This window comes from Carassius auratus, chromosome 25 (genome assembly GCF_003368295.1).
Source record: "Carassius auratus strain Wakin chromosome 25, ASM336829v1, whole genome shotgun sequence".
NCBI lineage: Eukaryota > Metazoa > Chordata > Actinopteri > Cypriniformes > Cyprinidae > Carassius > Carassius auratus.
In genome coordinates, this window is record NC_039267.1 from 21,579,099 (window position 1) to 21,606,431 (window position 27,333).

At 40.3% G+C, this 27,333-nt stretch overlaps 3 protein-coding genes across 4 annotated transcripts; 2 read left to right on the forward strand and 1 right to left on the reverse strand.

Moving 5' to 3' along the window:
* The first annotated feature begins 58 nt into the window (after positions 1–58).
* LOC113043645 (histone H4) lies at positions 59–1,990 on the forward strand. Of its 2 annotated transcripts, none has more exons than XM_026203152.1 (2): positions 59–289; positions 998–1,990. In XM_026203152.1, the coding sequence occupies exon 2, from the start codon at positions 1,038–1,040 to the stop codon at positions 1,347–1,349; it is 312 nt and encodes a 103-aa protein (XP_026058937.1). In that variant the 5' UTR covers positions 59–289; positions 998–1,037; the 3' UTR covers positions 1,350–1,990. The 2 variants fall into 2 exon arrangements, with proteins under 2 accessions (XP_026058937.1, XP_026058936.1); XM_026203151.1 differs by having other exon boundaries at positions 59–280; positions 989–1,990.
* A 152-nt stretch (positions 1,991–2,142) lies between these two features.
* On the forward strand, positions 2,143–3,651 carry LOC113043644 (histone H2B). The gene has a single exon (XM_026203150.1). The coding sequence runs from the start codon at positions 2,192–2,194 to the stop codon at positions 2,564–2,566; it is 375 nt and encodes a 124-aa protein (XP_026058935.1). The 5' UTR covers positions 2,143–2,191; the 3' UTR covers positions 2,567–3,651.
* Positions 3,652–5,660: 2,009 nt separating this feature from the next.
* LOC113043646 (filamin-C-like) lies at positions 5,661–26,802 on the reverse strand. The gene is made up of 47 exons (XM_026203153.1): positions 26,430–26,802; positions 25,218–25,466; positions 24,415–24,512; positions 23,705–23,855; positions 23,345–23,463; positions 23,160–23,237; positions 22,891–23,053; positions 22,617–22,817; positions 21,624–21,761; positions 21,388–21,514; positions 21,146–21,282; positions 20,867–21,060; positions 20,668–20,781; positions 20,302–20,445; positions 20,063–20,186; positions 19,819–19,979; positions 19,643–19,733; positions 19,398–19,567; positions 19,173–19,290; positions 18,820–19,082; positions 17,029–17,626; positions 16,768–16,944; positions 15,742–15,904; positions 15,482–15,642; positions 15,146–15,313; positions 14,856–14,979; positions 14,604–14,760; positions 14,322–14,511; positions 14,178–14,201; positions 13,775–14,019; positions 13,460–13,559; positions 13,230–13,370; positions 12,436–12,564; positions 12,153–12,326; positions 11,885–12,046; positions 11,599–11,802; positions 10,824–10,976; positions 10,600–10,722; positions 10,221–10,457; positions 9,861–10,130; positions 9,616–9,753; positions 9,403–9,518; positions 7,559–7,691; positions 7,259–7,435; positions 6,942–7,160; positions 6,507–6,719; positions 5,661–6,414 (listed from the first exon to the last, which is right to left on the reverse strand). The coding sequence occupies exons 1-47, from the start codon at positions 26,800–26,802 to the stop codon at positions 6,227–6,229; spliced, it is 8,097 nt and encodes a 2,698-aa protein (XP_026058938.1). The 3' UTR covers positions 5,661–6,226.
* Between the last annotated feature and the right edge of the window lie 531 nt (positions 26,803–27,333).

Consider the following 27,333-nt stretch of genomic DNA (forward strand, 5'->3'; position numbering starts at 1 on the left):
TTCCGGGGGACTGAGGGCCGCTCATATAATGTTTGCTCTCCGTTTACTTTGGTGCGCGTTTCTCTGCAGTTCAAATGTTGGAGATGTGATCTTCTAAATCCTTTGTAAAACTAACCCTCTGAAACATGAACGAGGAACGGGACAGACATTGTTAGATCAAGGTCGGGGTTATATAAACCATATTCTTTCCTCGCACCAGCGGGGTGGGCTGCGCGTCATGTGACAAGGGGTGGGTTTCAGTTAGGTCCTGTAAGCAAAAGTAAAAAGCCTCCCTTGGAGCGCTTGACGGCAGTGTTGCCAACTTAGCGGATTTGTCGCTAGATTTAGCGACTTTTCAAACCCCCATAGCGACTTTTTTCCAAAAAAGCGACTAGCGACAAATCTAGCGACTTTTTTTTGACAGACCTTATTTATTCTCTGAGACTCTCCAGTACTGCCGAACGAGCACAAGCGCTCGCGCTCTCTCTCTCTCTCTCTCTCTCTCTCCCCCCCCCCCCCCCACAGGCAGCGCGCGCACACGCATCTCTATCTGCCCTGTTCAGCGAGCAGAGAGGAGCAGCACTTTCAGTTAAAAAAAGATATTCTGTTGCTTCAAACTCTATTTTACATACAAGTTCAGTCGAAATCACAGTTCAACCATTGTCTTAATCTTATGTGTATGTTATTTCATAGTCGTGAATAGGATTTTAGTGCACAGATTAACATCTTTGAGAGCTGGTATGTAGTCTTAATGGACCGCGTTTCAGTCATTATAATATTAATTCCGTTGTCTGACAACAGAAACATTAAAATATAATAATAAAAAACGTTTTATTGAGAATTTTTGCAGCATTAAAATGCAGTAGGCTACATGAGCACAGAAAGGGCGAGATAATATGACGCACCTAAGTCATGAATATGGTAATTACCATATGACGTCATCTAGCGACATTTAGCGACTTTTCAGGCAGGGTTTAGCTACTTTCCATTGAAAGAAGTTGGCAACACTGCTTGACGGTATAGATTCTCATTTGTGGTCTACTAGAAATATCTTCAACATGTCTGGAAGAGGCAAAGGAGGTAAAGGGCTCGGGAAAGGAGGCGCCAAGCGTCACCGTAAAGTGTTGCGGGATAACATCCAGGGTATCACCAAACCCGCCATCCGTCGTCTCGCTCGCCGCGGCGGAGTCAAGCGCATCTCCGGTCTGATCTACGAGGAGACCCGCGGTGTGCTAAAGGTGTTCCTGGAGAACGTGATCCGCGATGCCGTGACCTACACCGAGCACGCCAAGAGAAAGACCGTCACCGCCATGGACGTCGTGTACGCGCTGAAACGACAGGGACGCACTCTGTACGGTTTCGGAGGATAAACACGTCTGTGATGTCGTGAAAACCCAACGGCTCTTTTAAGAGCCACCCATACAGTCACATAAAAGAGTTGATGTTTAAGTAATGTTCCCGTTTTATGCCTTCGTTGAAAATGTAACTAGACTTGAGCGAATTAATCCTTCACTCAAGTGAAATTAGTTTGCGCCCAAAAAACGACCCTTTTTCCGTATTTCAGAGCCGAGAATCGATTCTCCTAATTGAAGCTCGTACTTGTTTTCTTCAATGGCGCACAGAATTAAAGCGTTTTTGTTTTTGTTCTACATTCAGTTTTCACTTGCTTGTTGAGCGTCTTCATTCAACAGTTTTGTTTTTTTTATTATTATCTGTTTGTTGTTGCTGTCTTTCATTAAAATTAGGTGGCAACTGTATTTGAGTTAGAGAAGTGGAACTGACAGAACAGCAGCTGGAAAAATAAAGCGTGTAATCGTTGTCGCTCCCATTTCTCCAGGTTCTCTTAATGATTCTAATCTCTTAATGAGGAATTTAAAAATACCCTGTATGATATTTGAGACCCGTTTATTTTCTTGTATAAAACATTAGTAACAAAAAGAGCGGGAATTGAAACGGGCAACACATTCATAACGGCAGATGTCGTTCAAACACTGGGCGGTGGGTGGGGCTATCAATTCACCGCCTGTGATTGGCGCTCGTTCCGCTCGTGATACCTCGAGTTGTCCAATCACGCACTCAGGGCACGAGTCTATGGGTTCGGTCCATGAAAACACGCAATCAGAAGGCGCTTTATCTCCTGGGAAATTAGCATAGGCGAGTCAATATATGTCTCTGTCTGGCTCGCTGTAATCATTGACTCGTCAGCATCATCATGCCTGAACCAGCGAAGTCTGCTCCCAAGAAGGGCTCCAAGAAGGCCGTCACTAAGACCGCCGCTAAAGGAGGAAAGAAGCGCAGAAAGTCCAGGAAGGAGAGCTACGCTATCTACGTGTACAAAGTGCTGAAGCAGGTCCATCCTGACACCGGCATTTCTTCGAAGGCGATGGGGATAATGAACTCTTTCGTCAACGACATCTTCGAGCGCATCGCCGGTGAGTCGTCTCGTCTCGCTCACTACAACAAGCGCTCCACCATCACCTCGAGAGAGATCCAGACCGCCGTGCGTCTGCTGCTGCCCGGAGAGCTGGCCAAACACGCCGTGTCTGAGGGCACCAAGGCCGTCACCAAGTACACCAGCTCCAAGTAGATCTCCGCTCCGACACCGAGACACAAAGGCTCTTTTAAGAGCCACCCATCTCATCACTTAAAGAGCCTGTGTAATGTCTCAGTTGGGGGGTAGAAAAAAAAGCGAGAAATCTGGCTGAATGGTTAAAATTGGGGCTGTTACTTTTACTTTTTATTATTTGTTTATTTTTGCCATTTGATAAATAACAGCAGGCAAAATAAAACTTAAACCCAATTTGTGTATATTTGTTAAAACAACTGCGTGGACAATGGTTCAAGAACCAAAACGCAGTATGAATTTGTATTTGTTTATTTTCAGTGGGTTAAATTAGTGGCTTCCTGAACTAGATTTATGGCTTCTTGTAGTGATTCATAAAAAAAAAAAAATTCAGGCCATGTAGCATTACCAATGTTTGTATATAGTCAGCTGCAAATATGTCTTGACCCCCAAAAAATTCTAACAAAACGTTTCTCAGTGGTTTACAGTAGTATCAAAATGTACTCTGTCTCTGTATGTGGCTGAACACGCGCCCGTGTCTTCTTGTCTGGTTGGTCTTGTGCCCTTGTCTAGTCCTTGTAGTTCTATGTTTTTGTCTTGCTCCTTATTTTAGTAATTTGTTTGTTCTTGCTTTTGGCTTTTATTTGTAATATTTATTTGGCTTTTCTAGTCTTGATTCTTGTTGGTTAAACTGGTCATTTCTTATCTTGTTACTTAACCTTTTACTAGTTTATTGGCTTATATCTTTCCTCGTCTTGAGTTTAATTTGTGTTTTTGTGGAGCTTTGTCCTGTCTAGTTTTGTGTTCCAGTTCCTGACCTGTCCCCGTGTGTCCTGCCCTGGTTTTACCTACCTGGCACTTGGTCTGTTTCAGAGTCAGTGTTTAACAAGTGTCTGAGATCTGCTATACAGTGCCTTGTGTGGTCTTCTCCATCAGCCTGGTTTTGCTGCCCCCTCTGTTGCCAAGTATTCTGCCAGTTGTTTCCTGAAGCTTTCCCAGTGGCCTCCCCTAGCTGTTCTTGTTAACTGTTATCCTGTTGTGTTATCTATTGTTCACTTCACTACCCTCTTGTATTAGTCTGTTTTGTCAATAAAACCTTATTACCTCCCAATGAAATTGGGTCCTCCCTCCTAGATCCCTGACATAGGTGCTAAATTCCTGCTGCAAAATTAAATCAGCATCTCCATTAAGCTTGTCAGCAGATGGAAGCATAACGTGCTACAAAATCTCCCGGTAGATGGCTGCATTGACTTTGGACTTGATAAAACATAATGAACCACCAGCAGATGTCACGGCACTCAAATCATCACTGACTTCAGAAACTTCACACTGGACTTTGGATTCTGTCCCTCTCCAGTCTTCCTCCAGACTCCAGACCTTGATTTCCAAATGAAATGCTAAATTTACTTTCATCTGAAAAGAGGACTGTGAACCACTGAGCAACAGTCCAGTTCTTTTTCTCCTTATCCCAGGTGAAATGCTTCTGATGTTTTTTTTTTTTTTTTTATGTTTTTTGGTTCAGGAGTGGCTTAGTTTTAGGAATGTGACAGCTGTAGCCCTTTTCTTGAAGATGTCTGAGCTTGATGACTCTTGATGCACTGACTCCGGCTTCAGCTCACTCCTTGTGAAGCTCTCCCAAGTTCTTGAATCGTTTTTTCCTGATAATCTTCCCAAGGCTGAAGTCATCCCTGTTGCTTATGCACCTTTTCCTACCACACTTTTTCCTTTCAGTCAACTTTCTATAAATATATTTTGATACAGCACTCTGTGAACAGCCAGCCCTTTCAGCAATGACCTTCTGTGGCTTAACCTCCTAGCGGAGGGTTATGATGATTGTCTTCTGGACAACAGTCAAGTCAGTAGTCTTTCCCATAATTGTGGTTGCATGTTCTCCACTAGTTTTATTAATTTTGTGTATAAATACTGGGTACCTCCTGGGCTAATCAAGCTCAAAATGGAATATTCAAAATTTGAGATACTGAATTTTTTATTTTCCTAAGCTGTAAGTCTTAACAAACAGAATTAAAACAAACAAACAAAAAAAAGTTTACTTTTTTATATTAAATTACAAAAAATAAATAACTTTTCTTTTAAGTAGTCAAGGATGAATTTTGTTTGAGCAAAATGGTATACACTGTGCTGCCAACAACATTACAATGAGTCACACAATATCAAACGTCAATATTCTATTCTACCATCTTCTGAATTGCTGAAAATGGTGAATTTAGGTTTGTTGGGTTTAGTATAATGCTACCTATATACTCTAAAACATCTATAAAGGATGCATTACATATTAATTACCTTATTAAAATTGAAAAGAGTGACCATTTTAGAGGTTTCACACACAGGCCTCTCTTCGGGCTAATACAGCGTTGTTTATGATCAAAGTTATGATCAAAGTTATACAACTCCAATTTAAGTTACTTTTGGGTGCAATAACTTTTACATTGAATGTAAAGTCTGTGTTTTAGCAAAACAAGTTACATGACATAGGCTAAATTGTTTACATCTCTGGTTCACCCCAAACAATGATAAAACCTTACAGTATTCTCACAAAATCATGTATTCCTTAAGTATGTAATCATGTCAGTGCAATTAAGACAAGTCCAATGGATTCACAGACCCAGAAAACATGGGGCTAGACACCAAGATTACTTGACTAAGTCAAATAATGAAGGAGTTAGGATATTTTAAGGGCTCCCTGACCATCTTGGACGCCATCTTGAAAATTACACCTTTCTAGTGGTCAAACTTTGGTAAACTTTTATAGTATGTTAAGGACACCTAATACTACAAAAAAACAGCTGAGAAACCTTTTGTTAGATTTTTTTTAGGGTTAGGTGTTTTATTTTCATATATGCAGCAGTCTAATATGATAAACGGGGCTCATCCAATGATCAATATGAATGATACATGAAGAGAGGAATGCACATTTGAAATCAGAATGCAGAGCAGTAGGCAAAGGATAGTAAAAAAGTTATGTCTTGAAACAGTCTTTAAATGTTTATGGTATGAATGAATAAAATAAAATTCTTTTCAAGACTAAACAAATATAGGATTCAGCTTAGAATACATTCAATTTAATACATTACATGCCTGAATACATGACACAAATACATTATTTTATTTTTTATTTTTTATTATTTATTTACGTTTCCAAATGCATGTTAAATGTTTGGTTAATATAACAAAGTTACACTCTATAAAGCATATAAAAGCACTGGATACATCTATACACTGCTGAAAATGTCAGAACACAAAATCATATTTCTATGATTTCCCCTGACCAACAAAAGTGCCCTTGAGAACAATAAATCTCCCTCTGTAAAATATAAAATTTCTCTTTTTCCAATTAACCAAAAGAGGCATTCATTGACATGTAATTTAACTGTTCCTTTATTCATTTTTATTAATTAAAACTCTTCTCTATTTTCATGTTAAGGGACATTGTGGCATCCAGACAAGTTTTAAAATGCATTTGCATCAAACAGGTAAATAAAAATAAAATTAAATAAAATACAGCACCTTCTAAGATCAGCCTCTGCCATAAAGCTTTCCTCAGCAAGAAAATTATGCTTTTTTTTTGTATTTGCTTTTTTGTATTAATTTTTTTTTCTCTTCTAAATTTAGAAACTGTTAAATTCAGTTTCTTCTTGATTAGGAAATCTAGATGTATAAACCTGTTTAGGGAACACTCACTTGGAAGGGACTTCCTGGTACAGTTTCATCCCCCCATTTGACAATAACAACATAGTTTCCTTTCTCCTTCACTGTGTAGGTTACATTGTAAAGCTTGTTTCCCATATGTTTAACAGCCACATCTTCACATGGAGTTCTGGGACCATGGACGCCAACCATTAGCATGTTTGTTCCTTAAAGGGAGAAAAAACAATGTAAATATCATCTATAACTGTTTTGTTTATGGTGCTAAACCATTATAAGCTTTATTTTTGTTTTATTTTACCTGCTGTACTACAGTCAACGGAAAAAGTGTTCTTCTGACCCACAAAGGCTTTGGAGAGGCCAGCACCATGGCATACAACTTTACTGGCATCTGAAGTTGACTTGGAGCTGGACAGAGAGCTGAAAGCTCCCGCCATCTTTGAGGTTTTGGTGACCGTCTCCACAGTGACTGATGAAGTTTCATGTAGACTGTGGCCTCCAGACAGACGCATACCTACAGCAAAAGACAGACATGTTAAAAAAACTCTTGCAATTGCACATATATCATATACCTGGAAAAAAATTAACTGGAAATCTGATGATTTATTTAAGTCAAAATTGTCCATGGTTCAATTTACAGCATTTGGGGTAAACTACTGATTACCAACAATAAAGTCAAGGGACATTCCTTTACATTGAAGAAGGAAGTTCAATCAACCAGTGTTAATCATCCTACCTGTAACCTTTGCTTTGAAGGGACTGCCAACGATATGCTGTGGCCCACCATATTTGATGCATATAAGGTAGTTTCCTGGTGCCATCGGTGTATAAGAGACTTTGTAACCTTCTAGACACTCAGTGCAGTCCATTTTGACCTTTGAGGGACCATCAATAGTAACAGATAAGGCACCTGAACCAGCCTTGCATGTGTTTACGATAAACTCGGATGGGACCCCTACAGAACAATAAGATTTCAGTTAGATCAGTCAATAATGTAGAACTGACTGAGCAAGAAAACCTCCAACAGCTTTATACTAAATCCTGGACAATTACCTGTGCGTCCACCTTCAAGTCCTGAACCGAAGGCAGTCACCATTCCTGGATCCCCAGCACTTTCTGCTTCTCCGACACGTACTTTGAATGGGCTTCCTGGTATATGGCTTCCATTGAACTTCACATCAATGGAATGAACACCATTCTCACGTGGAATGAAGCAAATTACATTCTTGTCTATGAAAAGGAGGGTATCGTGATGTTAGAACCATTAAGGGTTTGCTTATTCAATGAAAGTTACACTCGTGATGCATGACAGCAGTGTTCTTAAAACAATCAATCAGCAGGTCTACAACTTACCGCTATCCAGTTCAGTCACATAACACTCCTCTATTACACCAGAGGGGGCGTGAACTTTTGCATCTATGACACCTCTCGCCCCATTCCTCTGAACCGCAAATGAGGCTTCCTGATTAATCTTCAAATCCTTCTCCTGCACGCAAAAAGGGGAATCAAAGCTTGATTTCCCACTCAAATGCACAGCAGTGCATTCATGCACAGACTGGGAGATGGACAGATAGGTAGATAAATAGATAGAACACTTAATCCCTGCTCAACAAAGTAAAAGCATGGTCCTGGATAGACATGGAGTCCAATTACAGTTCATGGACAAAGATAACTCAGCCATGACTCAAAGAGCAAAAAGAGTTGTTTTGGCAAGCTTTAATGTTACTGTTGCTGTAGTTACTAACATCATTTGTTATGCACCACAAACAAGTTATAAGGTTCAATTTACTGTAATGGAGATCCATATATCTGAAAGCTGAATAAATAATCTTTCCATTGATGTATGTTTTTTTTTAGGATAGGACAATATTTGGATGAGATGCAACTATTTGAAAATCTGGAATATGAGGGTGCAAAACAATCTAAAACTTTGTCCAAATGAAGTTGTTAGCTAAGTATATTATTAATCAAAAGATTAAGTTTTGATGTATTTACAGAAGGAAATTTACAAAATGTTGTCATTGAACATGATCTTTACTTAATATCCTAATGATTTTTGCCATAAAATTAGTGGTGGAAATTATGCTTCTTTCAAGAGATTCGTTCATTTTCAGTTCATTCAACAAAATGATTCGTTCAGAATCGTTCACTGATGTGTTCAGTGATAATTTTTATCGTATTACACAAAATATGCCAGCAGGTGGCAAAAAAGAGTCTATTATGTGTTATGTCTTAAGTCAACGAACATATTCACTTGTTACAAAAACTGATCTGGCTTTATAAAAATGTGTGCATAATCACATTCAATAAATAAAGCCTAATTAAGTTGTTCAGATGAACAAAGAACAAGTTTTTCTTACCTAATTAGCATTTTAATCGTTTGGTCAGACAGTTTATATATTATATATTCACATTCATAAATCGGGGATTAAACGTGGAGTTCTGTGTGCTAAATATCAAAACGAGCGATTGCATAGTACTGTACCTGTAACCGCGCTTTGCATTTTCCGAGACTGACATGCTAAATGGCTAACCCAGTTTACTCTCATTCATTTTGTTCACGAACGAGATTAGCTATACCAGTTCATTTCATTCACGAACGACATGTGTTTCAGTTCAGTCATTCATTCACGAACGAGATGTACTAAATCATTCAACTCGTTCACAAACGACATGGGTACCAGTTCAGTCATTTCATTCACAAACGATAAGATCTCTAGATCATGTTCAGACTCATATGAAACTAGTTAATTGAAGGGCATATTCGTTCACTACATTCAACAAATCACATACTCTGTCACATTTCATACTTGAAGGCTATTGGCTCGAGGTTGAGTAATTCTTTGACAGGATCAAATGGTTGTTAACCGGTTCACCGAGCTGCGCATGCGCTGCTAATAGCGCCACGCTGCTGTGGAGGGAGGAACTTCAGTGAACGAGAAATATGAGTCAGTGGATTGCGTGAACAAGAACGATACATTCACCTAAAAGATTCGTTCAAAAAGAATGATTCGTTCACGAATGACACATCACTACATAAAATAAAAATGTATCATTTTGACCCATACAATGTATTGATGGCTATTGCTAAAATATACCGGTGCTATTTATGACTGGTCCAGGGTCACATATGATCTAAGCATTTCTGATTGTTCTGTAAAGCATGGAGCGGTTGTGCCCAGCTGTGGAGCTTTCACCTGAAGACTTGTAACAGTGAGTCGACCTGCATCATCAGACAGTGTAGCAACAGGAACAATGAAGGGGCTATCTGGGATGTGCTCATTATTGAACTTGATGGAAACTTCATAGTCACCTGAGAGAAGAAATGGAGAACGAGGATGCAATGATTTCAACTGGATTTGCAAAATAAGTATAACTCAAATAATAGCAAGTTCTGTTGTAAACCTCACCTGGCTCCTGCACAATGTAAATAACACCACAGGACCCGTCTTTTCTGTCTTCAAAGGAGATTTCAGCCTTACTTGGACCCTCAACAGCAATGGACAGACCGCCTGCTCCAGCCTCTCTCGTCCAAATGCTAAATTCAGCTATCAATGAAAATGAAAAGAGGGATGCAGAAGATGAGAGGAAAATCTATGACAGTATTTATCATTACAAAAAAATCTGAAGAAAACAAATCGTCTTTAAAGCATACCAGGAACTTTTGCGACGGCTCTCTCTAGGCCTGTGCCTCCAGCCCGGACCTTGTGAGAGCCTCCTTCCCCAAGGGGCCCAACCGTGAACTGGAAGGGGCTTCCAGGGACATGCTCACCCCTGTATTTGACGTTGACGGTGTGAGGACCCATTTCAGCAGGTACGAAGCGGACTCTGTAAGTACTGTTCCCGCTATCAACAACCTCTGCATCGGCTACATTTCCACCAGGGCTGGTCACCTGGGCTGTCATTCCCTGAATCTCTGTGTCAGCTGGAAATGGGAAAACCAATGAAGGTAACCAACAAAAACAGCTAGGGATGTTTTAGGGAGGGAGGGAGCTTAATAATGGTGGATCCTTACCTTCTTGCCTTACTGCACCAAAGCTACCCAGTCGTTCTCTTCCCAGGAAGGACTCAAAAACATCTCTGAAAGGGTCACCGCCAACCTGTGTACTCTCTTCTACGTGTACCTCCCGCTTAGTCTCTCCTCCGTGGCTCTTGCTGATCTCTGTGCGTTCTGTACGTGTGTAAGTGTGGCTACTGCGTGTGAAGGTACGAGTTAAGCGCTCCTGTGCTGACAACATCTGAAACCAGTTTCCTGTGTAGAAATGAATCGGAGAGAAACTTTAGTTATTTAAAAAGTCTTCAGATACCTGGCTAACCCTGTAACAGTCTTTTGTGCATTCCATTTAAATCCTTTTTTTATCGTATTAACATATATATAATATAATTGTCTTTACCTGGGATTTTGAGGTTTAGGTCACATGCACTGCCTACTGAGGCAACAGAGGCAGCTTGCCGTTTTCTTGTTATACTCTCCTTCATCCTTCCTTCTCCTGTTACCTTCACTGTAAATGGGCTTCCTACAAGAGTGGGACGAGCAAACAAATTGGTACACATCTCTACAATTATCAACTGCCGGTCTACATGAGTATATCATTGTAAAGAAGCACTGAAAAGTAACCTGGTATGTGTTTGTCTGCAAACTTGATGTTGATGATGTAGTTGCCTGGTTCAGTGGGGCAATACGTCACTTTACATGTTCCATCTTCCATATCCTCACAATTAATATCTACTTTACTTGGACCCTCAATTGACAATCCAAGTCCTCCATATCCTTTAAAACCAAGACGGTGTGAAAATCATTTTAATTTGTGATATTGCATTAGGATTAAAGTTGAAATCAGTGTTGGCAGTAATACATTACAAGTAATGCAATCAAATAATCATATACATTTTTTTAAGTAACTAGTAACTCATTTTTTGTTAATTAAATTTACATTAAAATATCTTAATGTATTTAATGCCATTTTATTAATCAATGTCTTTGCTGCTGACCTACGATGATCCAGTTCAACCATACTTAAAGTAAAAATGACTTTAGATAAACAGTGTTGAACTTCATTATTTTGCATCCTAATCTTCATGCAATCCAGAATAGCAGCACAGCTGAAAGGTTTGTTTGGTTGCGCCCTCTAATGCACAGATGTGAATTTACATTTTCTGCCTCTGAGGCTTATTCTTTTCACTTTTGGTGTGAAAGGACTTTTACATTTGCCAAAATAGAACTTTGTTTTATACTAAAAACGAACAAGCAACCCCAGCCCAGATGAGGAAAAAGTAACACAATTAGGTAAGTTTTAGCAAGTAACGCAATATTGTAATGCATCACTTTTAAGGTAACTTCCCCAACATCATGCGTAAACAATTGTAAGTGCAAAAGAACTGCAACAACATACCAGCATTTCTAGTGTCCACAAAGAACTCAGCCACTTCAAAGGTATGTGCTTCAACGAGACCTTTACCAAAAGCCTTGACCCTGCTGGCCTCTCCAATTTCAGATGGCCCTACCATAATCTTAAAAGGGCTGTTGTTCACGTGTTTCCCACTCTTCCTCACACTGACCTCATGCTCCCCCACCTCCTTCGGGGTGAATGAGAGACCTGGTGAGGTAAGGAGAGCAGAGATTATTTAATGCAAAAGTAGTATATGCAAAAAGCATTTTAAAGCTTTTTATGTGCTTACCAATGTGCCGGTTGGGTAGTCTCTTCAGCAGGCACGGTTCCTCCTTTCCTGATGGAGCTTTAATACTAGCTGTCAGATAGCTCAGGTCTGTTTCTGTGATCTTCAGAGAGACATCTGCTGCTGTGCCAACGTTCATCTGCGATCTTCGGAGTGAATCGTCACCTACATGGACATGATATATTAACAGAGAGGATGGTAAGTCACAAAAGGAGGCATTTAGCTAGTTTTTTCCAGGTCAAATTTTGAAAATCTCAAGTGCTTGTCATACCAGTGATCTTTGCTGTGAAGGGGCTGCCAGGAATATGACTGTTATCAAACTTGACAATGATGTTGTAATCGCCAGGTGAAGTGGGCAAGTAGGACACAGTGCACGTGCCATCTTTATTGTCCTTACAACTGATTTCTGCTTTAGATGGACCCTCTACAGCAAGGGACAAACCACCTGTGAAGGGCAAAGAAAATAGCTTCATTGTTACATATATATATATATATATATATATATATATATACAATTTACATTTGCTTTGAGGTTAGGCAAAACCTTTACATACCTTGCCCAGCATTCTTGGTAACAACAGTAAAAGTGGCTGGTTTATTGACTGTCCCATGGCACAGACCAGGTCCATAGGCTGTGACCATTCCACTGTTCATTACATCTACATAGAACTGCAAAGGACTTCCTGTGAACATAGTTGCATTCAAGTCATGATTTTGTAACAAGCTTGGTGCAATGTAGCATGGATGTTAAATGTTTTAATATGTCAATTTGAACACTTAACCCACATAGAAGTATTCCATGTTATTAGATTAGCCATTAACAAGTGAAACTCTCTGCAAGTATTGCGTGTTTGCAGATACAAAATAATTGAATATTATCAAATAAAAGTTCTGTCATGACAACTAGGCATAAACATGGTAATGTGCATGGCTGTTAATGTGTTTGGTCTTGGCGGAATAGATCTGCTGCTGCTGCAGAGCTAGTACCGAGACCAACACATCCACAACATGCTGCTGTGAGCATGTAAGAAATACTGCTGCTGCACATATAACAAATATAAAATAACCCCCATACAGCATACATGAATACCCCATAGAAGATCTATACAGGTGGAGCTGGGGAGGTGGAGGGTTTGAATGTCGGGCAGCGTGTTCATTGGCGCTGATACAAAAAGAACCAATCAGCTGCACCATGTGATAAAGATGTCATTATGTCAGATTGAGTTTGACCAGAATATGCCATCTACAGTTTCATACCAGAACTTATTGTTTATATATTTTAACTATGGCTTTTTTATTTTAACCAGACCAGGGCTATTTTGCACATAATGCCACAATGGAGTCAAACCTGGGATGTGGTTGCCATCATACTTTATATCCATTTCATGCAGGCCTCTCTCTGTAGGCTGAAATTGCACAGTGACTGTTCCATCTTTGTTGTCCCTGATGAAAGGACGAGCTGTCTTACCAGAAGGCATACGCACTTCCCCTGCAAATAAAACAAACATGGTGCACAGAAAACAGTACATAAGAGTAGTCACATTTTCTGCTCTAAACGAACATAATTAAAGATGTTACCTCTGAGCTCTCCTTGCTGCACAGTGAATGGGATAACTAAGTTCAGCGGCTGAAACATGGGCTTTGTGTCCACTCTCGGTACAACAGGCTGATCGGTAGCCTGAGATAACAAAAGAAAGACAATCAATAATCCACAGTGTTTCAAACAGTGTACTGTTGTCTTTCCACCTATTCAACACTAGATATTTTAAGCATCTCATTCAAATCCTACTCTATTGTAATGTCCCTGGCATTAGTAGCAGTAGCTCTATCTATCATGGCGTTATCGTGGCAGTGATACACAGTCCGACACACCTGTTCAGTAATATCACTCACCATGACTTGAAAAGGGCTTTTAGGAATATGTTGCCCTCCAAAGCGGATTGTGATGACATATTTTCCTGGCTCGGGTGCAGTATAATATATGTCAAAGGTGCCATCTGGATTTTCTGTAACATCCATATCCAGCTCCATGCCATTAGGGGTCAGAACCGTACATGTCACCTTCCCTTTTCCAGCAGCTTTGGCATCCACAGTGATGAATGTCTCTTCTGCGATCTTAATATTGGGCCCAAGGTTTTCTGCTCAATTAAAAATATTGTTAAAACCAAAGAATTAAACCTTGAAAACGTATTACTTGGTGTAATAGCAGAACATTTATAATGGCAGAAAATATTGCACCATTATACACTGATTATTTCTTTTAAAACCATCTTAAATTAATTTCCTGATTTCTTACCAACACCATGTCCTCCAATAGACACTGAAAATAAAAAGCAAGCAAACTAATTTTAGTAAAACCAGAGTTACAAAAAGAAACCATGAAACTTTGAAAGTTTTGAAACTTTGAAAACTTTGAAAGCACCAAAATGGAAAAAAATACCTGTGAGCAGACACTTGCTGGCATCGCCAGTGGGAAAGGCTTGGACATTGTAAGGTGAGTATGGGATGTTATCTCCACCATACTTAATGGTTATGGTGTAGCGGCCAGTCATGTCTGGCACGTAAGATACAGTGTAGGTTCCATCTCTGTTGTCTTGAATGCTGGCTTTTTTTGGCTTTCCCTCTGGATCCTGAATGTTTAAATGTGAAACAACGTTTAAATGTGCCACTTTGGTAATATATGCCTTGTTTTGAGGTTTTCCATATAAGAAGAGAGGCTTACAAGGATTTGAACTGTCAGAAGGCCTTTTCCTGCATCACGAGCATCAATGGTAAACTCCACCGGAAGACTGGCAGCCACTCCTTTAGTGTCCAGACCGGGTCCGCTAGCACGCACCTTACTGGCATCATGTGTGGGGGCTGAATTGACTTTGAATGGACTGTTAACAACCAGAAGATAGATGGAATGATTATGTTTTATTACTGTCTTGAGGTGACAATTAAATACAGTCTAAAATGCATGACATGATCTTACCTGTTAGGTACTTCTTGGTTGGCATATTTGACGGACACAGTGTGTGGCCCCTCCTGTGCAGGGGTGTAATTGACAGTATATGTTCCATCCCGGTTGTTTTTAACAACTACAGGCTCCAGAGTTCCTGTTAAACGAACATGTTCAAGATTTCGAAGGGAAGATCATTACTCAGGGTTAAGTTTTGAGCATAGAGTTTTCTACAGTAAATATCTAGTACAAGTTATTTAGTGTGTTAGGCTCGTGTTGTTGTCGTATGTTCATAGTGGACTGGAGGGGTTTATGTTATGTACCTTTTGGACCGTACAACTGCACCTCTAGAGGAGCCACTCCTGCTTTGCTGCTGTCCACAGTGAAGGTTTGTGGAACATGTGTGGTAACTCTATTAGCGAGTCCAGGACCTGAGCACTTCACCTTACTGACATCCACCACATCCTTAACCTTCACCCGGAATGGACTGCCTGAGAACAGCAGAAGAAGAACACAACTATAAACCCCCCAAAAATTAAACAGTAGCAATAAAGCAGCTATAGAACTATACAGTTAATTAACTAACTATATAAGATAATACTGTGATATTTAACAGGTAATTGATGTATTTATAGGTATTTAGGTGTTTTATGTTTTACCTGGAATAGGTTGGCCTCCATAATTGATATTAATATCATAGTCTCCAGCAGTGAAAGGCATGTATTCAACACTGCAACTACCATCTTTGTTGTCCTTACAGAACATTTTGGCTTCTGATGCTCCTTCAATGGTCAAGCCCAAACCACCCATCCCAGCGCCCCTTAAAATCATAAGCATGGATGAACAATGAGACATAAATAACTCAAATATAACCCAATAGCACCAATGATTATATATGCTTACAGTATAGACCCCATACCTTGTCTCCACTGTGAAGCAGTTGGGTTTGTTAACTAGCCCACCTTCCAGGCCTGGACCATAAGCTCGAACACGTGTTGGGTCACAACCTTCAACGACTGACACCTTAAAGGGGCTCTTGGGAACAGCAACATCATCATAAAAGACCTCGATCAGGTGCAAACCTACACAAAGCAAAGAATTACTTCAATTTCAAAAATTCTGGTTTATTCCTACTTCTTAGGATACAGCTGTGGTAAACATGTTTTTTTTTATAGTTATACTATAGTTGATATTCAGAGTTTTATAGCATATAGCTTTTGGTAACTGTGAATGGCAGCTGTTGCTGATATTAATACAAGCTGTATTTCTGTACAACTGTGTGGAAGGCCCTAGACAGGCACACAACTATTTAATGATCTCTTTTCACAATGCATTTCCTATTTATAAACTCTCCCTGCATCTGTCACATGCTCTCATTCAGTTCCCCTTCTAAGCTCTTAAAGCTTCTGAAAACATGCCATGGTCTGTTTTTAAATATACCCAATCCCAGATTTATTATATGCATACAAGCATCTCTATCTGATAGGATTCCTTCACCATCTATTACACATATACTTTGAAAACCTACAACTTGCATTCACTTGTATTTATATTTAAAATAATTGGTCACACTTTAGTTTGAGGGCACCAGTTCTCACTATTAACTAACTATTAGCTGTGACCTTTGCCTAAATAAACTCCTAGTTTGCTGCTTATTAAAGTCAGTAAGGTAATTGTTAAGTTTAGGTATCGGGTAAGTTTAAGGGACCTAAAATATGGTCAAGAGTAAAATATAGTCAAGTACAATATGGTGCAGAATAAGCCATTAATATGTGATTAAATAATGTTCAACTAATAAACAGCCATTATGCTGGTAATAAGCAACTAGTCAATAGTGAGAATTGGTCCTTAAACTGAAGTGTTACCAAATAATTAAATCACGTTTTTGAATGCCTTCAGTTTTTTTTTTTCTTTAACCCATTTGTTCAGTGTTTTCATGACGTACCATCCTCAAAAGCAGTGTATTCCACTCTGTATGTGCCGTCACCCTTATCAGTGATATATGCATCTGTGTTTGCGCCTGATGGATTGATGATGCGAATCTTAACATGATTTCCTCCTTTGGTCTTAGTCTGGGCTCGGGCATCCACAATGAAGTGTGTGGTCACCTCCTTAAGGACCCCTTGAGTCACAGAAAAACAGGACAATAAGGTATAAGTGATAAAGGTAATCACAGAAATCTGTCATTAAAGTTTTTAAATACTACCTCTGGGCTCGACTCCTGGTCCGTACACTTTAATCCCACTTGTGTCCACAGATGGCTCCACCTGAACACGTATGGGGCTCTTGGGCACCTGCTGACCTCCATATTTAATGGTGATGGTGTGTACACCATGAAAGAGAGGCGAGTATGTGACGGAAAAAGTTCCATCATTGTTATTTTGAATACAAACTTCAGCTTGAGCCCCTGAATCTGACACAATCTCAATGGTGAGTTCAGCCTCCCCGGCTCTACTGCAGTCCACTGTGAAAGTGGCCACCTCACCAGCTTTAGCCCGTTCCAGTCCGGGTCCACTCACAATGACTTTACCAGCATCCAGAGCTGGCTTGACAACAGGTTTAAAAGGAGAGCCAGGGATATGAGCTTCCCCATACAGGATGTTGATGTTGTAGTCACCAGCCTCTGTTGGTAAGTAGACAACAGAGCAGGTACCATCACCGTTGTCTTGGCACTCAATCTTAGCCTCACAAGGGCCTTCCAGAGTTAGACCCAGACCACCAGCACCTGCTCCATTTGTGTCAATAGTAAACCGTGCAGGCTGACCCACAATACCACTCTTAAGTCCTGGTCCATAGGCACGAACCTAGTAGGAAATGAAATTATGTGATCATGTGTTTGTGTGCTATTCATTCTAAACATGAATACTTGTTTTGGTGATTTTATTAAACTAAGTTTTTCCTTCAGAGTAAGATGTATGTAACAGGCTTCACTATTATTGTTATTTTTAAATAACTAGGCCTATTATAACACTGCATTCAGCCAGAGCACAACTGAAAGAAAATATAACGTGTACATTATTCATTTTTTTATTGCATTTTCTAACTTCTCTCGAAACTCTCTTGTTTTTCTCCATTTTGAAAAATAAAGTTTACAAAGCCATTTGCGCACTCTACCGTCACTTAGCCTAATATTTTATTATGGTGTGTTAATCTATCAAATAACTTATATGAGACCATGATACAAAGTCTTATTTTTAGCATTTATTTTGCATGAATCACTGGCAACGGTGTTTTATCTTGGTGATTAATGTAAAATAAAAAGCTAAAAAGAAGCCTATTTTGTGAGTGTGCATCATGTTCTCATTTACTATGAAAAATAAAGTTTAAACACAATACAATGCATCCTGCACCTTAACAACCTGGCCTGGTTGAATCTGCGGGCTAAGACTGGGGTTGGGGCCACAAATCTGTGAGTACAGTTTACAAATCCGTGGGAATGGATTGTGAAAGCGTGCACACGGATTATGAATTTGTGGTAATGGACTGAAAAACCAAAGGTACGGTTTACAAAATCTGAGTGCATAGACTGGAAATTTGTGGGTGTGGTTTAATACGACAAGGCGCAATTTGTTAAACCAAGGGAACAGTTTAAGAACTGGTGAGTATGGTTTATAAACTGAAGGAGCACATTTCAAAACCACTGCCAAGGATAGTTTTCTTCCCTACAGGGGACTTCCTGGTCTCTGTAATAACTTTCTGTGTTGCTCAGTTTTGATTTCTGGATGAGTCTCTTAATCAGGCTGCCTGATCCTCATCTGCACAACATAAATACATTATCATTCGCCATTTACACTGAATACAATAAAATCGGAATCATACTCATGCAAAAATGTTTGGTGGCCCAGTTTCAGTGCTTGCCTAGTTATTTCTGTTATTGACGTCTTAATCAGGCTTCCTGTCTGGTTGGGTAAAAAGTAAAATTCTCTCTCAATAGAATATGCAGAAAATCGGCTGATTCCAGTCCCTGGTTGGTCGATACAATAAGCTCTCATCTTACCTTTGAGGGATCGGCAGGCATGAGTCCCTCTACAGCGAAGGGACTTCCTGGAACGGGGTTCCCATCATAGCTGATGTCCACCTTGTAATGACCCTCTTCGGGTGGGATGTATTTCACACTGGTGGTCTCTTTGGTCTTGTCTGATTCCAACTTACAAGGTATTGTTCGACCAGAGGGTGAGGTTATGGTCACATTTACCTTACCCTGTCCACCTGCCCCTTTCGTGCTAACAATGAACTCTTGATCCTTGCCAACTTCCACTTCTGCAACACAAATAGCAGTGTAGTAAGGATTGGAGCAGTATGCTTTTATGGTTTATAGTTCTGGTTTAACTGTTGAGTTAAAGTGCTTACTTTCATTAAGGCCTTGAACTTTGACTTTGCCAAGATCAAGTGGAGGGGCGACTGTGATTTTAAAAGGGCTTTTAGGAATGGGATCTCCGCCATGTGTGACCATTATAGCCATCTCACCCTAATTCGCAGAAGATTATGCATTTGGTAAGATATAACATTTCCCATTGTAATAACTTTCACGTTCAAAGTAAAACCAAAATGGAATAGATGTTAATGACCCCTGACCTGATGAAGGGCAGTGTATTTCACAGTGTAGGAGTAGTCGTGATTATCAATGATCTCAAAATCTTTAACAGCGTTTCCTTTGGCAGCAGTTTTGAACTGCACCTCTGGTTTGGCCTTTCCTGCTCCCTTCGTGAAGATGGTGAAATGGGTTGGAATATCAACTTGAACGCCTGTAAAACAGAGCAGTGTCAATTAAAACTCATTTCTTTGGGGCTTAAGGTTTTAATGCTGTGGCTTACACCCACCTGTCTTGTTCAGTCCAGGACCTTCAGCTCTGACTTTACCAGCATCGTGAGAAGGATCCACCTTGACTTTGAAAGGGCTATTGGGGATTTCCTGTATTAAGTAGAGAAGAGTTTGAGATGTTCACGTACCTTTGTGTACAATTGGTTTTTGGCTAAAAGAAAGAAGGCTGCTTTACCTGATCTGCAAAGAGCACCATGATGGTGTAACGGCCAGGGCCAGGGGGTGTGTACTTGACAGTGAAGGTGTCATTATCATTTTTAATGATGTCAAAATCGATATCTGCCTCTGCTGGACCCACCACACCTGGGGCACATTTGATCCCAATGCTGATATCACCTACAATGTAGTCAGAATGGTTAGCAACATTTACACTCTTTTACGTGTCATATAAAGAAAAAAATAAACTCGTTTTTGCAAACCTTGGCCGGCTTCGCTGCAGTCAACAGTGAAGTATGTGGGCTCATTCGCCTTTAGGCCAGTTTTCTCAACTCCAGGCCCAAAGACCTTCACTTTGTCAGGATAACAGCCTTCACCAACAAGGACCTTTAAAAGACAGAGTTTTAGGCAATGATGTGCAAATCTCAATCAATGGCTCATCTAATGGTGTTGCTCCATCACAGCATAACACAGACTAAAATACTACACTGGGAATACTCACTCTGAAGGGACTCTTGGGTACATTGACCTCCCCCCAGGTTATTATGATGGTGTGCTTCACTGGTTTGGTAGGAACATACGTACAAACAAAAGTGCCATCTCCCTTATCAGTAATCTGAATGTCAATCATACAGCCTTCAGCATCCTAGAAGAAAAGCCCAGCAGGTCAACATTTAACCAGTTTAACCAGAAAAAAAAATATCTTAATTTTTAATGATTCATTGGTTTGATTAGTACACATTCACAGTCACACAGTCTTGGTCCTCTGTTACCCTGTAACGCTGATTCTACTTACAGGACTGATGTTTAACTATAGCCTGCCATCATTGCCAAAGGAAAACATTGAGAGTATTACACATGGACACACCTGAGCATAGATCTTCAGACTGCCTTTGCCAGCTTGTCGAGCGTCAACAGTGAATTGTGTTGATTTGTTGACAATAACTCCAGTGGGCTCCAGGCCTGGCCCGAATGCTTTCACCTGCACATGAGATCTTTCAGATCAATAACACTGACACAGACAGCAAAAGTTAAGACTTTGAGCATTATGTTCATTTGTTAATCACCTTCTCAGGAAAGACATCATTAGCTGCTGGAAGTATATGGGCCATGAAGGGGCTGTCTTTGATATCTTCATCATCACAGATGACATGAACAGCATAATCTCCGGGTTCAGTGGGCCAGTAACGCACATCACAGGAACCGTCACCTTTATCATCACACTCTATCTTTGCTTGAGAGGGGCCCTCAATAGAAAACCCTTTACAGAAAGTGAAAATGTAAAAATGTGTTGTATGCATACAAGAAAATCTCAGTTTTGTTCTTCCTCGTCTAGAATTACCAACCTAGAGATCCTACTTCTGTACCAATAGCCTCAACAACAAAGTCAGCTGACTTGCCAACCATTCCAGTCTTCAAGCCAGGACCCCAAGCCCGCACCTTCTGTGGTCCAGCTTCCTTGCTGACCTCCACTTCAAATGGGCTAAAATAAAGACAATACATAAATATAGGGCTGGAAGCTTTGAGGTAAAAAGGTGAGTATATTTGTACTATAATGGATAACCTAGTTTATCCTATCAGCTCCCACCTGCGTGGAATAGGTTGACCTCCCCATGTGATGTGCACATTATATTTTCCAGGCTTAACAGGACAATAATCACACTTGTACACTCCATCACCAACATCTTGTACTTTCACAGGCACCTCTACTCCTCCTGAAAAAATATTCATTCAGTCATCAGCATTTCCTAAACACAGGTGTATTAAATGATAAGCAAACTAAGAAGGACACCCTTGTAAACAGCATATTAAAAAATGACTCACCAGGCCCTTTGACAGAGACCTTCAGCTCTCCAGTTCCTGCTCCTTTGGTAAAAACAGTGAAATCTGCCACCTCTTTTACCCGAACACCCTTAGGCTGCAGTCCTCTTCCAGTGGCACGGCAGGCATTTGCATTGCTGGCTGATGGGGAAAAAAACAAAGCAAACAGATAATAAAATGCCCAAAACTCCTCCAAATACACAGACCGAAGCAGTGTTAGTAAGATCACTGCATCTGATGAGTTGCTTTGATGATGATCTGGAAAACTGCAGTGCTGCTTTGTTCAGCTGTCGCAGATCCTCATACAGAACAAGTCAAATATGATAAATAAATATATGCAGTACACAGAACATCCATAAAAATACAATATCCGCTTTATGATTCCAGATTATTGGTCACATTACTGGAAATGTCATTTTATAAACTTCCAAACCTACAATGCTACATCCAAGCCCAAAATACTGTGATCTAATACAAAAAGATGTATAAAAGTATATTAAAAATCTGCCTTTTTTACATGACACTCAGGCAAATATCCTGTCCTCAATGACTTTGGAATTTAGTGTAGTGTTGTATAAGTTCATGCCGCTATGTGTTCCTCCAATACAAACACTCTTACTCACTAACTTTTGCCTCTTTCCTACCATGCCTCAAAGTGTGTGCTTTGATGCATGGCAGGAATCAAGCTGCTGCGAACAAGCAAGAAGCTAAGCTCAGATACTGTTGTCTACTGTTGCCAAAGTCGAGTGGCAGCGCACCTTTCTTTGTAAGAGCGAGTACCTGCTTCGGAGCCCCAGAAGAAGGTTTAGGGTGTGCTACAAAATAAACAATTGTTTTTTTGTTTTTGTTTTGGGTTGTGGGGAGATTCTGTGTCTGTGTTTGATTGTTGCCCATGTACTGTTCCAATATGACTGACACATTCAGAGACATTTGAGGAATATTTTAATAAGACAGCAAGGTACAGTATGTAAGAAAGGAAAGTTATCAGACACTTACCCTCAGAGACGTGCACTTTAAAGGGGCTGTTGGGTATTGGCTGCCCAGCAAAGCTCACATGGATGGTGTGCGGTCCTTCTTGTACAGGTTTGTAGGTGCATCTGAAGATGTTATCACCCTTGTTTTCCAGAAGAACTTCCACAGTGTTGTTTTTATTCTGAGGGTCAACGATGACCACACTGACATCTCCAGCTCCAGCACCTGAAAATGGATCTTGAGTTCACCTTCATACAGAAAAAGCTTCTTCCAAAACAAGTCTGTATGTCCTGCTCACCTGCAGTGTAGATGTCAAAATACGTAGGCTTATGGGCCACATTGCCCACTGGCTCCAGACCCGGACCTCGAGCCTGAACTTTTTTGGGATCACCCAGAGCCTTTCCCACATTCACCATGAAGGGGCTCTTATCAATGTCCTGCCCAGCGAAGAGTACTTTCACCTGTGATATATAAGAATAAATAAACAACCGTGCCACTGGAAGCAAACCAGATTACACGCTCAGATGGACACTAAATGGTCAACTATGCTCTTTTACTAATGCGTACCTTGTGGGGTCCCTCAACTTTGGGCACATAGGTGACAGAGAATGTTCTTTTCTTGTCATTGTTGGGGACAACTTTAGCCTAACAAAATAAATATATGGATTGTAGTTTAAAATGTCATTAGTGGTTTGTTTCACATTGATGCGATAATGACAGAATGTTAGAAGACAACATTTGTAATGTCTCACCTCCTCAGTGTGACCCTCTGGGTCCTCCACATACACGATCACTTCTCCAAGCCCTGCCTCCAGTGTTTCCACAGTAAAAACAGCTGGCTTCAAAACCATGTTCCCCTGAGGCTCAATACCTGTTTTCATGAAAACATACAAATAAAACTGTGATACACAAGCAATAGTCAGTCAATATGTACATATTCTATGCTTGACTGTATGGAAACAAAATATCAAAAGTACCAAAATAAAGGCTAAATAACTTATTTTAAAATTCAGTCAGCTTAATAATGTGTATGTGCAGCTCAAAAATGCTCTGTGAGCTTGTGTTGACAGAGCACATTTTGTGATTGGTTTACGAGCCTGTAGTTTGCTCACCTGGTCCATAGGCCTTGGCCTTTTTGGGGCACAGCTGCTTTGGCTTGAGAGGAGCTCCAGGCTTTAGTTTAGCTTTGGGAAACTGGGAGAGGTACGTCATCACTGAATGCTCATCCACATCTGGATCAACAATTTCCTCTGGAGCTATCACCTATAGATCAAAGATTTATTATAGTAATGCATTGTATAGTGCTCCTTATTCAGTAATTATTGCTTTTAAGTTGCATATGTATGTGTTCAGAAAACCACTACATTACATTTCCATTGGAGAAGTAACTAGTGAACTAGTCATAAGGCCCATTTATGACAAGAATCATATGCATTGCATAAACAGTGCATTTTCTTTTCACCGTCACATTTGTTCTAAAATCACAAGGTAGTGGCAATCTCTTCAGATACTATATTTATCCACAGAGTGCTGAGACTTAGAAGCCTTCAACAAGTCAAGGACAGGATTTACTAGGAACCAGACCCCTCCCATATCCCCTCAACAGTCAGCAAGAATTTGTGACACATACCCTCCGCCATGCGCGGCATCTCACACTTATCCCATGAGGATAATGGAGCAGGCAGCACTCTGTGTCAAATTGCTGAAACCACTATCATTTTACACAACCCCATGACTAGACACTACCTTCCTTGTAGCCTGAAGTAGAGTAAAAAATATCTATTGGCTGAACATGAGGTGTTTATGTTAAGTGGATGTTCACCTGAGGCACGCCGAGCCAGTCATCGGCCTGCTGCATGGCCTCACGAGCGTTTGCAACCGGCTTATTGGGGTCCCATGCTTGCCAGTCAGGGCACAGACCTACGCAAAGAGTTAACATTATATGAGTGTGTCACTTAAGTTCTCCTTTGAAGATTAAGGCCACATAAAATACATAAAAACATTCGATCAAATATGACATCAGGCCTCCTACAAACCTTTTAGTTAAAAATGTCTTAATAGACTTATAATGTAACCTAAATAAACGATGATAATGGTTCTGCTGTGATTTGTCAAAAGCCCGCAGCTCCCTGTATGGTCACGACTGTCTCGCATGGACTGTTTCATTTCAGCTACACCGAAGTAAACACTTTAGTTCATTACCCCTCTTTTCTCAGTAAGCCTCCACGTGAGAAAAGAGCTGCTCAGAAAACAGGTCATGATTTAGATCCAGTCAATATATGAAGCTCTCGTTCTCTATTGTATTGTATAATGTATCCATTCTTATAATAAATGGTTTTACTTATATTTGTTCTTGCTAATGGCAAAAATGGACTGAGCTCTCTAAAATGAAAGTGAAAGAAGAAGATTTTTTTTTTTTTATTGTGTGTTCTTGCCCTTATGTCAGAAAAAGTAAACACAAATGAACAATGAAATGTGGTCTAAGTAGTGAATCTAAACTACCTTATAACCCAAAATCTTACAATCTTGAAAAAAAATAAAAATAAATGTGTTGCATTTCCTCACCCAATCACAACTGCCCAAAGTCAACCATACAAACTTTATAATGTCAGAAAGTGAACTTACCAGGGGCACAGTTGTCCACGAGGGCACCGAGGGCCTTGCCATCCCTCCAGTCCTTGTTAAAGTTGTTAATAGGCAGCTCTGGGACCTTGTTCTGAATCCAGCCCAGCAGCCTTTGTTTGGGAGTCAGTTTCTTAACCTCTTCATCGTCCTCATCATCCCACATGGGCATGGAGATGGAGTAATGGAGAATGAGTGTCCAGATGAGTCCCAGAATCAACTTCAGGTTCCCATCTACAATGGCTTTGCTGTCTGCACAGGTCAAAGACAATCAAAAGGAAACTGATGAGAAAATGGACTAACAGCTGGTATTAACATTACCGTACCATTACATTCAATGACAACCACTGGTTTACAGTGAGTGATTTTCGGTGTAACCGGGCTCTAAACATAAATCACAATGACGTATCTGCATTGCAATGCACTCAGTATTCATTATTTACTCCAACAGCCTGCACAGATCTGATACAACCTTTCACCTTTACTCAGCAAACAAGCTGTGGTTCTTCAGAACTATTTTCCATTTCACTGACACATGGGAGTCCAATGTGAGCTACTTCTACATGCTGCTGATATACTGCTCCCAGACTCTTGACAGCTCAACTTTTAGAGAGTGAGGTATGAGCATTTGACCGCTGATAAGGTTTAAGAGCAGGCTTGTGTGTTAATGACAGAGAGGTTCGGCAGTCGTGCTTACTGAGGTACAACAGCACAGATACAAAACACACGAGTGTGTGATAACTTCACTTCTATTAATAAACTATTAACAAACAAGTCATGAATAAATCAGAAGTAATTCATAAGATAACAATCAGAAGTCATTTATAAGATGTTTTAATGTTAAATAGATTGGTTGTTGGTGTGCTTTCAAACGTATGAAGGGGGAAGACGTAATATGAAGGAGCTTTTATACCTAAAAAAACTGAAGTGACTTAAAAACAACTTGCGCTTGGTCTGGTAAAGCCTAATCGAATGCTCTTTTATTCAGTCATATTTAGAATATTAGTGAATAAAATCAGTTAATATAAAGGCTTCAGATTTTTAGAGTCTAAACTTGTTTATTAGTAGTAGTAGTAGTAGTAGTAGTAGTATAATCATCAGGTTTTTAGAGTTGTTTGAATGCACAATAATTATCTCTGAAGTTGGGACTATCTTTGCAACTCTTCCTTCAGAATTTGAATTAAGATCATTCCTTTTTAAGCTTTTTAAGCTTACCTATGGACACTAGTTTGATCCGCTCCCGGTCCAGAAACTCCAGCGCCACCGACACGTTCTCCAGCTTCATCTGTCTGAAGTTTGGTCTGACATGATGCTTTCTGTACATTTTCTTCTGACTGAGGACTTCCAGGAGCGAGATGAGCTTGAGCCCATCGCTCAGGTCTCTCTGGAGGTCAGTGAGGGTCTTATTGACGCATTTGAGATGTTCATTGCACCATCTGGTGAAGGTGTTCTGCTGGATCTTCTTCCACGGCGCGTCCTCGGCCAGCTCTTTCTCTGTCGCCGGCATCTCCTCCTCTTCCTCTTCCCCGAGGTCTGTGCCCTGGTAGTATTGCGGAGGCAGATCCTCTAAATGTGTGTAATTGCTCATGATGGACTCTTGCTTTTATACTTCTAATGAAATTCACAGCTCGTCACTTTCGCGGGAGAGTGTCAGAGGCGCGTTCACTGTAAGAGTTCAAAACCTAGATGAAGTTTGAAAAAGAAAAAAAAAACAGACAGGCTTTCACAGATACTTGTGAGAAGTGGTCTTCTGTCGGGACGATGATGGATTATCCGATTTATGGTTTACAAGGCGCCCGGTGCCCGGTTTTAATTCTCAGTTCACCGACGAATGTAATCGCGACTTCTTAATGGACACTTTGAGTTTGAAGAATATCACTTTTTGATGAATGAAGCTTCGCTGCTCCTCAGCTCACAGGAGTGAGACTCTGTTTGAAATGAGGAGAGAGTGAACGAGGGGGGTTTAAATGCACCAGGACCCCGGGGATTACATCACACTGATGTCATGCTGTATACTGGAGTATGACGAGCAGTTCACTCATTCTGAAGCATAACTGTGATCGATCGGATTGGTGGAAATGACTGAGGCAGCCTGTGATTGGCCGATGGAGACGCACTT